General features: G+C 35.0%; 1 protein-coding gene across 1 annotated transcript in view; it reads left to right on the forward strand.

Annotated features, from left to right (window-relative positions):
* LOC133321433 (very low-density lipoprotein receptor-like) overlaps positions 1-13,709 on the forward strand; it is an 85,229-nt gene that overhangs the window by 58,227 nt on the left and 13,293 nt on the right. The window contains exon 3 of the mRNA XM_061530523.1: positions 4,555-4,778. Coding sequence (XP_061386507.1) covers positions 4,555-4,778 — 224 coding nt within the window. The remainder of the gene's footprint in view (positions 1-4,554; positions 4,779-13,709) is intronic.

Below are 13,709 nucleotides of genomic sequence, written 5' to 3' on the forward strand. Positions count from 1 at the left end.
TATCCAAAAAAACCTACACACACACACCCAAATGCAAATATGTATGCACTTATTTTACTCCTTTACTTGTTTATCTTAATTAAAACACGTTTTTACTGTGAATTATTTTTTTTTAGAATTTGTGAAATTTTTTGTTAAGAAATTTATTAAATATTTGCTTTCATCTAAGTTGTTGTTTTGAAGTATGTATGTGTGTGTACTTCAAAATGCAACATGTATGTGTCATATATTTACTTAATTTGTTAACAAACTTTTCTCAAAGAGTCCAATATTTACGTTTTATATTTTTAGTTACTTGTTTTTTTTTTTTCTTTGTATTCTGGTGATGGTACACTATACGAGTATATCGTTAGCTAAAATGCAAAAAGGCGTAACTAACAAAAAATTGAAATTGATTTTGTCAACACATGTAGTTTATTGACATTCACAATATTCATTCAAAAAGTCAATTTCCAATTTTTTGTTAGTTACGCATTTTTGCATTTTAGTTTGATATGTATGTTTGTTGTTTAATTTTTTTGTATGTCTTTCTTTGGTGATGGTTTAATGTAATTACACATTTGAAAATAAATATAACGAGTTATGCGGAAAAATACATATTCCTAAAATAAACAAAATATTTTTCATGAGGTCATTAAAGCTTCTGGGAATGTTCGCTGTATCGAACATAGGCTGTATTTCTCCGTTCTTTTGTAACTAATAAATATTTTGTATATATTTTTACTATTATAATTGGTAGGTATGATATTTATATAAAACCAGTAAGGAAAGTAGTAAAGTCGGACTGGGCCGACTATATGATACCCTTCACCACTTTGGGTATATTCTACATATGTATCCTAACAGACGACGCGTTTTTGTTATACATCTATATCTGTACCGATTTCAGGGAAACTTGGCAAAGAACTAATTTATATTACATCAGTAAGTTGTGCCAATCGGCCTTGCAATGGATCTTTTCACTATGCTTAGCAACAGCATATTAGACTTAGTTCAGTACCCTATACCAAAATTCGTCCAAAATTCGAAAGATATATAGGAACTTTGGTGCACCAATTCATAAAATCGGGAGCTATATCTAAATCTGAACCGATTTTCACGAAACTTGGCACACGTCATTCTAGACTTAAATGAGTACGCTCTGCAAAATTTCAGGCGAAACTATATATGGGAGCTATATCTAATCTGAACCGATTTTCACGAAACTTTGCACACATCTTTCTAGACTTACTTCAGTAGGCCATACCAAATTTCGTGCAAATCGAAACATATATAGGAACTTTGGTGCACCATTAACCTTAAATCCGACGAAAATATATATGGGAGCACCATTTTGTCTAAATCTGAACCGATTTCTCCCATTTTAAATAGGGTTTGTCCTTGGGCCAAGTAAATGAGTTGTACCAAATTTCATCCAAATCGGAATATAAATGCGACTTGTACTTTGTTTACAATTGAACATCAGCAGACGGATTCTATGCATATTCTCAAAAGGAACCATGGATATATCTCGATTCCTTTTGCCTCTTACAAACATATGCACATAGACATAATACCCTGTACCACTGTGTGGTGAAGGGTATAAAAAGGGAAAAATAAATCCATTAATTTTATATAAAATATGGGACTTTATTTAACATGCTTCGGAATGTCCGATTTGGGGCAAATATGCACCATTTTGTTGTATGATTTGTTGCCATTCTAAAGGTAACTTCATAATGCCTCTCTCATAGAAGTCCTGCTCTCTATTTGCAAAAAAAAACTCTATTAGTCGGTTTTCACAATCCTCCCTAGACATCAATTTTTTATCATTAAAGAAATTTTGGAATGCAAGTCAATTCCGTACTGTATGGCGAATGCATTAAAACTTCACAACCAACCTCCTGAAGTTTCTGGCGAGTCAATGTAGATGTGTGTGCCTTGGGTTGTCCTTGTGGAACATGAGCATGGTCAGTTCCTATCTAAAAACGGTCCATTTCTTGACAGTAGAGATCAACTCAAAATAAATAATGCCCTTCCAGTCCCACCAAATGCATAGCAGAACCTTCCTGGCCGTTAATACTGGTTTGGGCACCATTTGAGGTGCTTTGACCACAATCGTTTTCACACAGGGTTATCATATGTTATCCATTTCTCATATGTTACAATTGCTAACATGTCGGTCAACATCGATAATTTCTCCGATTTTATCGTCATTTTCGTAATGGATTTCTGTTTTTCCCCAACTTAAATCTTTAATTACACTGTGCGACAAGAACATGTTTTTGCAGGTAACCTTGCAATACTTGTAGATATCTTTCATGCTTCTAACCCGATTCCTTGTCGGTAATTTTCGTAATTAATTTATTGCACCGGTCTCGAATTACCACAAGATGTATTTTTTCATCCGTGCAATAGAATGGTCTAGAATGATGTGTGTTAAGTTTTCTGAAAATCGGTGCAGATTTAGATATAGTTCCCATATATATTTCCGTCCTATTTAATGTAAATGGTCCACCAAAGTCCCTATATATCTTTCGATTTGCACGAAATTTGGCACAGCGTAATGAATTGGGTATAGAATGATGTGTGTTAGGTTTCCTGAAAATCGGTTCAGATTTAGATATAGCTCCCATATATATTTCCGTCCGATTTAATGTAAATGGTCTACCAAAGTCCCTATATATCTTCCGATTTGAACGAAATTTAGCAAAGCGTAGTAAATAGGGTTTAGAATGATGTGTGTTAAGTTTCCTAGAAATCGGTCCAGATTTAGATATAGCTCCCATATATATTTTCGTCCGATTTAATGTAAATGATGCCCCAAAGTCTCTAAATATTTTTCGGTTTGCACGAAATTTGGCATAGCGTTATGAAATAGGTCTAGAATGATGTGTGTTAAGTTTCCTGAAAACGGTTTAGATTTAGATATATATCTGATATATTCTATATCTGACCAAATGAAACATTTAGTATCGGTTGCCGAATGACATATTTATGGATCCAATTTCATTTTACTGGTCCTTTAAAAATGTGACGTCTTTTAGGATTCATCTGTTGAATATACCCAAAGTGGTGAAGGGTATCATATAGTCGGCCCCGTCCGACTTTACTACTTTTCTTACTGGTTTTCAAAATAATAAACCTTTTGTGGGGATAGTATACCAGAGGAATTGCTCCGATGAATTTCAATCGATGTGAAAAAGTTCGAATCAATTCGGATGAACGATTAGCTTTATATAAGATTTCCACAATTCATTGTTTTCACACATCAAATTGTTGGCGCAAATGTATTTGATTGATAGAACTCATATCCAAAACAATATAAGTTGGGTAAAAATATCGTTACTTTTTCAACATTTCTAAGTAGCCCCAATCGACAAGAACTCTTATCAAGGAGCTATGACAGAACGTGGACATTGAACCCGGAAAATGTTCTGACAATTTGTATTTGATCCTCGGAAACCGAGAAATAATTATAGTTACTCACTTGGACTTATATTTAATGTTCTTTGCGAAAATAGTTCCATTAAAACGAGTGGCTGAATTACAGTCTCTTCTGTTGGAAAATGCCCCCGAATTTCCCAACAGGTACATGATTACCAAATTTCAATCGAAAACTCGATAGACCCATAGTCAGTTTGAAGGATATCAATTATGCATATCGATCCGTCCTTCTGTCTATGAATTTTTGTAAAGAAAGTGTAGGTCGCACTTATTATCAAATTGTTGTGAAATTTATCATAGCTCTTTCGTTAAGCCCACAGATGAACCCTATTGGTGTCTTTTCCCTAACCCTAATGCAATTGGTACTTTGATGCGTATACGTATTGTCACTACGTATACGTCACATTGCAACCGCGAATTAGAAATATTGCATCACATTGAATGCTAAATGCAGATTCCCTAAATTGTTAAGTGATCCAATAACAGCCTTGAATAAACTATTATTTATACCCTTCATCATACTGTGGTACAGGGTATAATGGCTTTGGGCATATTTTTCTAACAAGGAAAAGAAATCGAACTATGGGTCTTTTTAAGAAAATGTTAAATAGTAAAAAGAATTTCTGTCAATTGGTAGGATAATTCTTACTTGAAAAAATCAACAGGCATATTCTAGGGATTTTTACAATAGTTTGCATTGATAACCTAAGAATATTGTTTTTACTTAGCCATGTTTTCTATATAAAATTGATCAAAATTTTATTTTATACTTCCGCAAACATTTCTGTAATATAAATTGTGGTGTTGGTTTGATTTTATATATTTATGTGATTTTTTACATATGTAATTTCTGTATAATAACGGTTATGGGTTATTGTCTTTTTTATATGTGAAATCCTTATTATGAAATCCCTATTTTTGCACATTTCTTATATATACACCAAAAATACTAACACAACTACTAATCCTTTTTGGAACAGACAAATATTTGTTAACTAACCACAAAACAGCTACAATTTCCATGACCCAATTTTTAATACAATTTTTCCCTTTTTCTTCTTCTCTGAAATTCTTGCAATTAATCATTTACCCAAAACAACAACAACAACAAAAAAATAACACTTTAAGATGATACCTGTCGCTCTGATGAGTTCACCTGCGGCAATGGCCGTTGCATACAAAAACGTTGGATATGCGATCACGACGATGACTGCGGCGATGGTTCGGATGAGAAGAATTGCGCCAAAGTGCCATGTGGCGCTCATGAATTTACCTGTTCGAATGGCGCTTGCATTCACAAGAAATGGAAATGTGACGGAGAACCAGATTGTTATGATGGCTCCGATGAAGTGGTAAGTAATGTTCAGATGTTTGCGCAATTGTTTTTTATTTTTCTTTTCTTCATTTTGTGAATTTTTACTTGTCATCATAAATGGAAATATTATATTAAAATTGTAGTAGTATTGTTATGTTTGGCTGTGCGAGAAGGAGAGAGAGATCGGGAGGGGAAATAAAACATTAAGAAATGGAAAACAACAATTGGTTACATGAAAAATCCATTTATATTTCCTAGATGTTTAAAACTTTTGTGGAAAGCAACTAGTCGAAGTTGGGAGTACAATATTTAGTTTTAATATGATGAAAGGAGGGTTTATAAACGAACACAAGGGTGTCGTAACAAATTATATGGACTTTTAAAAAACAAAAAAATATTTAAGAATTATATAAAAACATTCTTAAAAATAAGAATGTTTTTAATATGAAAAAAACTTTTTCCTGCATTCAATTTTAAAAAAATATATATGTTAGGACTTGTGAACACTAAAAAGCTAAAAATGTTTTGGCAATTTTGCCTGACACTCAAGGCGTGGATTTAAAGGATGCAGCATTCAAATTTTTGAAACCGAGAATGGTGAGTTCCCTCAAGAAAAAATTTAAGTCTTGAATTAAAAATAATAATAGCAAGTGAAAAGGCGTTAAGTTCGGCCGGACTACCCTCCACCATAGATATACTGACAGGTACTAGAAATGCAAATATAGGGAACATACTAAGAAGTGGACCTACACCGACATTTCTAAAATTTTGTAAACCATAATAGAAATTTCAGAAATATTTAATGGATAATTATATCCTCAGCCTTATGGCTAATGAGGGTGTATACATTTCAGCACGGTTGAAATGTGCCTCATCGAAATATTGGTTCTAGACCCCATGTTTCTTTGGACCAAAAAAATTAAGATTTCATCCAAACTTTGCCCATCTTATTATTTCTTCCAAACTTAGTTCAAATTCAAAGATGGGGAATATCTTTCCACTCCTTCTGGAACCTCCACACAGGGGCTGGGTCTAAATGCGGCTATAGTTCATTATAGAACCTTACGTTCAAATTTTTTATCTCGCTATCCTCCGCAGGTAAAATGATAACATCAGAGTCTTAGAATCAAACTCAAAACGCGGAAAAAATTTGTTAACTATTTTAATATAAACCAGTAAGGAAAGCAGTAAAGTCGGACAGCGTCGACTATATGATACCCTTCACCACTTTGGGTATATTCAACAGATGGAATCCTAACAGATGTCGTACTTTTGAAGGACCAGCAAAATGAAATTGGATACATAAACATGTCATTCTGCAACCTATACTAATTTTTTCAGTTGGTCAGATAAAGAAGCTATATATAAAAATGTGAACCGATTTCAACGATTTCAGGAAATTTAACACACATCATTCTAGACCTAATTCATTACACTGTGCCAAATTTCGTGCAATCGAAAGATATGTAGGGAATTTGGTGCACCATTTACATTAAATCCGACGAAAATATATGTGGGAGCTATACCTAAATCTGAACCGATTTTCAGGAAACTTAACACATATTATTGTAGACCTAATGACATATAGGGACATTTACATAAAATCGGACGAAACTGTATATGGGAGCTATATCTTAATCTGAACCGATTTTCACCAAACTCAACACACATCATTCTACACTTAAAACAGAACGCTCTGCCAAATTTCGTGCAAATCGAGAGATATATAGGGTCTTTGGTGCACTATTTACCCAAAATCGGACGAAAATATATATGGGAACTATATCTACATCTGAACCGATTTTCCCGAAATTTTACACACATCTTTCCAGGTCTTATTCAGTACGCTATGCCAAATTTCGTGCAAATCGAAGGATATATAGGGACTTTGGTGCACTATTTACCAAAAATCGGACGAAAATATATATGGGAACTATATCTAAATCTGAACCGATTTTCACGAAATTTAACACACATCGATCTAGACTTAATTCAGTACGCTGTGCTAAATTTCGTGCAAATCGAAGGATATATAGGGATTTTGGTGCACTATTTACCTAAAATCGGACGAAAATATATATGGAAGCTATATCTAAATCGGAACCGATTTTCACGAAATTTTACACACATCTTTCTAGACTTTATTCAGTACGCTGTGCCAAATTTCGTGCAAATCGAAGGATATATAGGGACTTTGGTGCCCCATTTATCTTAAATCGGACGAAAATATATATGGGAGCTATATTTAAATCTGAACCGATTTTCGTCCAATTTCAATAGGGTTCGTCCTTGGGCCAAATAAGTGAACTGTGCCAAATTTCATCCAAATCGGATCATAAATGCGACCTGTACTTTGTTAACAAAAATACATGGACGGACAGACGGACATGCGTTATTCGACTCGGAAAGTGATTCTATGCATATTCTCAAAAGGAACCATGGGTCTATCTCGATTCTTCTTCCCTTTTACAAACATATGCACAAATAATGTACCACAGTGTGGTGAAGGGTATAAATAAACCGAAATTTGGGGGATACTGTTTTATGGGGGCTACCCTAAAAAATGGTCTAACTTTTATAATTTCTAGCAAGAAAACTTATACCTATTGAGAACCGAAAATATCAAATTATAGATGATTAGTCTGAAAATAATATGGATACTTTTATATAGGACCTAAAAATGGTCCGGTATATCCCATTTTCAACACCAAACATTCTAGGAGTAGTAATATACGTCTGACAGTTGAAATCACGATAGAGCTGTATCAAAGGTGTGTATCAAAGGTACCAAAAGGGATGACCATCTGCGGACTAAATGTACGTTTGGTAAAATTAGTACAATGTGTAGTTGGGGAATCAAATCGTTTTTTTTCTTCAAGATTATGAACCCTTATGGTGATGATGTATCAGAAGGAATGTTCCGATGTGAAAAGTAAGATTTGGATTTTAAAATTTTATTTTTTAAAAATATATTTTTAGAAAAATTTTCAGGTCGTGGATTAAAAAAATATTTTTAAACAATTTGTAAAGCTTGGATTAAAAAAATAATTTTAGACAAATTTTAAAAATACTTTCAAAGGACTCCCAATATATGAACCAAAGAAGTATATATAGTCTATCTGTAAGGAGTCATTAAAGGCGAACTTTAATCCATGGACTCCTTCCCACAGAAAACATCATTTTTATACCCTCCACCATAGTATGGAGGGTATATAAATTTTGTCATTCCGTTTGTAACTCATCGAAATATTAATTTTCGACCCTATAAAGTATATATATATTCCTGATCAGGGTAAAATTCTAAGACGATATAGCCATGTCCGTCCGTCTGTTGCAATCACGCTATCTTCTGCAGGAATTGAGATAGGGTGCTGAAATTTTGTATAGAGTCGTCTTTTGTCTGCAGGCAGGTCAAGTTCGATGATGGGATATGTCGGTCCACGTTTAGGCATAGCTCCCATATAACAGAACCCCCCAATTTTCGGTGTTTGGGCACTAAATGTCTCCACAAAAAATTATGAGTATAGGTCCACTTTTTTATTTTTTCAGTATTTTAGGGGTTTTGATCGTATATTTCACCGAATTGGCTGTAATTTAGAATTTTGAGTTCTTAATAGGTACCAAATTTCTGCACAAAAAATTATGAATATAGGTCTATTTTTTCGGGTAACCCCTATATAAGGGTATCCCCAATATTCGGTATTTTGGGGTTCTTGAGCGCGCTTTTCAGCCGAATTCGCTGCAATTTGGTATTTTGTAGTCGTATATGGTAACAAATCTCCCTACCAAAAAATTTTAATATTCGCCCCCCATATAACCCCCTTTTTATACCCTTCACCACACTGTGGTACAGGGTATTATGTCTTTGTGCATATGTTTGTAACAGACAAAAACAAGATAGATACAGGGTTCCTTTTGAGAATATGCATAGAATCACTTTCTGAGTCGATTTACGCATGTCCGTCTGTCTGTCCGTCCGAATTGGATGAACTTTGGGATAGGTTACTTATTTGACCCAAGAACGAACCCTATTGAAATTGAGAAACATTGGTTTAGATTTAGATATTGCTCCCATATATATTTTCGACCGATTTAATATGAATGGTGTACCAAAGTCCCTATATATCTTTCGATGTGCACGAAATTTGACACAGTGTAATGAATTAGGTCTAGAATGATGTGTGTTAAGATTCCTGAAAATCGGCTCAGATTTAGATATAGGTCCATATATATTTTCGTCCGATTTAAGGTAAATGGTGTACCAAAGCCCCTATATATCTTTCGATGTGCACGAAATGTCGCATAGCGTAATGATTTAGATATAGCTCCCATGTATATTTGTCCGTTTGTCCGATTCTGGCAAGTCTCATTGAAATCGGTACAGATATATATATATGTATATATATATATATATATATATATATATATATATTCTTTAAATTTATTTATATAATTTTGTCCCATTGTAAAAAGCAACCCTATATCTGACCAAATTAAAACTTTAGTATAGGTTGCAGAATGTCTACCCAAAGTGGTGAAGGGTATCATATAGTCGGCCCCGTCCGACTTTACAACTTTCCTTACTTGTTTATATTAAAATAATTATATGATTTGTTCCGGGTTTGGGTTTGGTTCTAAGACTCGTTTGTAATCATTTCATCTGCGGAAGATACGAAAAAACTCATATATATGAACTGTAACCCGCATTTAGGCCTAGCCCCAGAAGGAGTGGACCGATATTCCCCATGTTCGAACTGGAACTAATTTTGGAAGAAATAATAAGACGGGGAAAGTTTGGATGAAATCAACATTTTTTGAAACAAACATGGAGTCTACGACCAATATTTAAACCATAATTGGTCTGTAGAAGTGTCGGTATAGGTACACTTTTTGGTATGTTCCCTATATTTTTATTTCAAGTGTGGAGGTTATCCGAAGTTCGGCCCGACCGAAGTTAATACTTTTTCACTTGTTTTATCTACAAATTACACCACATTTTTCGTTTAGACTTCCTCATTGCCCATTCCAGAACAAACTTGATTTTTTTTTTGCCCCACTCTTTGCTTTTGTCTAAATTAAATAGAGTGAATGTGCCTTTGCATTTATAACCTAAATAAACTCTGACCGCAAAACCATGAAATTTAGCTTAGTATTGCTATCTTCTCCCTATTTCTAACCCAGACCGATTCTATGGCATCCGGCCTTTTTTTCTAAATAAATAGCAAGAGGCAAACATTGCAACCGAGTTCTTTTTTCACTTCTTTTAAAATACAAACAGCAGTTTGCACACATTGACAAAATTGTGAGATGTGTGTATATGTGTGAATGGTTGTGCATTCATGGAAATACGGGATGCTGTTTTGTGTGTATATATATACGCCAGGATATGTTGGACCATATTCTAAAAGAGGGAAAATGCATACGAAAAATGCCATACTGGTTTACTTTATTACTTGTGAGAGTTTCCAGTAGTATATCCCCCTACTATACACCATCCTCCTCCCTTATCAATTTGTTGTCCTGCTTCCCTTTCACCATCATTTCCCTGTAATAGAACACATGGCTGGAGAAATGTTGGCTACCATTCGCCTTGTTCATTTATAACATTACTGCGACTCATTGCATATGTTATGCGAAGGAAGGAAGGAATCTACATAAAGAATGGTAAAAAGGACGAAGAGAGGAACAAAGGAGGGAGAGAAATGTGAACCACACTAAGCACATTTGCCGTTCTTTTATGTCATTTATGCTGGCCAGTTTGTGCGTAGCTGTATGACTGTGTCTCTCTGTGTGTGTGTGTGTGTGTCTTTTTGTGTGTGTATGTGGACACTAGGGTCCTTGCTGCATTTCCTTTTAAACAAAATTAATGTTTGGTTCCCAACCATGTTCACTATGTCGATACCAGCAACCACATAAAACACATACATAGCCAGAGGGTGGACGGCTGGATGGTGGTAGCCAAGCAGTAACGAATGTTTTATGCTACTACAACTACTGCTGCTCCTGCTGTGGTTACACATTCCACCATGGAGCCATAGAGCCAGCCAGCCATCTCCACTGTAGTCTCTGTAAAGAGAATACATTTGTATTTTGTAGCCGACGACCACAACTGCCAAATGGCACTTCAGTGTTAATAAGAAAATATTCTACAGGACTCGTTGCTGCTGTAGCTACTACCTCTGTTGCGGCTGGATGTTACAATGGCAGCCAACGTAATATTGTTATTCGCCAGTGTTGGAATCTCTTGGAAAATGTATTCACCGCCATTTTTCTGGATATTTATTCAATTAATTCAATTGTGTTCAAAATTATATTAGCCGTATAAATAAACGGTGGCCAAGAGCCAAGACAGTTGGAATATGAGCACAAAGAGCAAGGTTTTCATTTTTTGGGCTCTTTTCGTGAAATTCGGTTAATAAGTTTTTTATAGTTTTCATTGATGGAAGATCTTAAAAAACTTCAAAAATATTTTAAAATTATTTATTAAAAAAATCAAATCAAAAAAATTCAATGCCATGGTTCCCATGGCATCTGTTGATGTCCGGCGTCTTAGCTTTCAAAGCCCCCTCTATATCTTCCTAAGGTTGCACAATATGCAGATGCATACCATTGAAGAAAAATATGGCAGTCTGTATGGAAAAAAAGTCCGTCACTACAAGAAAAATCTGCTCTGAACAGGAATGTTCTGGTGTGATGCCAAATGGTTTTCCTTTTCATTGCAACTCCGATCATGTAGCTCATCTCGAAAGAGAAATTAAAAAAAAAAATATTAAAAAAAATCCAAGCTTAGGAAATTTTTTAAAAAAAAGTATTTTATGTAAATGGAGCACCATATAATCAAATTTAGTACGATTCGCACATAATTTTGCACAGCATACTGAATTAGGTCCAAATTTGTGTATGCGAAGTTTTGTGGGAATCGGTTCAGATTTAGATATAGCTCCCATATTCAGTAAACGGTGCGCAAAATCCTCATAATGTAGCGGATTCGCGCAACGCACTGAAGTTACTACATCTTAACATGTGTCAAGTTTTGTTGAAATCGGTTCAAATTTCGATAAAGTTCCCATGTTGAGTTTCATCCGATTTTCAGTAAATTGTGCACCAAAGCCCCAAAATATGGCCGATTCGTACAAATTATGCACAACGTATAGCCTGAAGAATGTAAACTCTTGTGGATATCGGTTAAGATTTAGATATAGCTCCAATATATATTATTGTAGCCCAAACATTGGCCAATTGATACCAAATTAAATATCAGCAAGGAAATTAGTAAAGTCGGAAGGGACCGACTATATGATACCCTTCACCACCTTGGGTATATTCAACAGATGAATCCTAAAGACGTCGCATTTTTACATAAAATTGGACGAAAATATTTATAAAAGCTATATCGAAATCTATGCCGATTTCATCGAAATTTGTAACAGAATATCGTCCACATTTTGGGTTCTTGGATGATGCACCATTTACTTAAAATCGGGAGAAAATAATGGTAGCTCTATACAATTTTTAACCGATTTCAATAAAACTTTCCACATTCTAGGTTATATAAACTGCAAAATTTTGTGTCGATCGGCCTAACTTTGGCGTATTTTGTGCACCTTTAACTTAAAATCGGAAGAAACTATATAAAGGAACTATATCTAAATAGGAACCGATTTCAACAAAACTTATAATAACTCCAATAAGTTGTGCAAAATTTTGTGCCAATCGGACCCACATGGGGAGTTTGGTGCAGCATTTATATCTAACTTCGAGGTTATACTAAGTTCAGTACGAAAGTGCACATCGAAAGATATATGGGGACATTTACATAGAATCGGACGGCATTATATATGGGAGCTATATCAAAATCTGAACTGATTTTCAGGAACACACACATCATTTAGGTCTTTATAACTCTGTAACAAATTTCGTGCAAATCGAAAGATATATAGAGACTTTGGTGCACCATTTACATAAAATCGGACGAAACTATATATGGGAGCTATATCAAAATCTTATCCGATTTTCATGAAACTTCACATACATCATTCTAGACCTAATTTATTACGCTGTGACAAATTTCGTGCAAATCGAAAGATATATAGGGACTTTGGTGCACCATTTACCTAAAATCGGACGAAAAGATATATGGGAGCTATATCTAAATTTGCATCGATTTTCAGGAAATTTTACACACATCATTTTAGTCTCAATTTAGTACGCTATGCCAAATTTCGTGCAAATCGAAAGATATATGGGGACTTTAGTACACCATTTACATGAAATCGATCGAAAATAAATATGGGAGCTATATCTAAATCGCAACCGATTTTCCCAATTTCAATAGGGTTCGTCCTTGGGCCAAATAAGTGACCTATTCGAAATTTATTAAATTGTGATTATAAGTGCGACCGGACATGCATAAATCGACTTAGAATGTGAATGCGATGTGTACCATAGTGTGGTGAAGGGCATTACAAGAATAAAGACTCCCTTCAGCTCTTCTATAAAGACTCCCTTCAGCTCGTCTATAAAGACTCCCTTCAGCTCGTCTATAAAGACTCCCTTCAGCTCATCTATAAAGACTTCCTTCAGCTTGTCTATAAAGACTCCCTTCAGCTTGTCTATAAAGACTCCCTTCAGCTCGTATATAAAGTTTCCCTTCAGCTCGCCTATAAAGAATCCCTTCAGCTCGTCTATAAAGACACCCTTCAGCTCGTCTATGAAAGACTCCCTTCAGCTCGTCTATAATAACTCCCTTCAGCTCGTCTATTAAGACTCCCTTCAGTTCGTCTATAAAGACTCCCTTCAGCTCGTCTATAAAGACTCCCTTCAGCTCGTCTATGAAAGACTCCCTTCAGCTCGTCTATGAAAGACTCCCTTCAGCTCGTCTATGAAAGACTCCCTTCAGCTCGTCTATAAAGACTCCCTTCAGCTCGTATATAAAGTTTCCCTTCAGCTCGCCTATAAATAATCCCTT

Source organism: Musca vetustissima, unplaced genomic scaffold, assembly GCF_032173495.1.
Source record: "Musca vetustissima isolate MV318-11 ecotype Yass unplaced genomic scaffold, APGP_CSIRO_Mvet_v1 utg27947, whole genome shotgun sequence".
NCBI classification, from domain to species: domain Eukaryota; kingdom Metazoa; phylum Arthropoda; class Insecta; order Diptera; family Muscidae; genus Musca; species Musca vetustissima.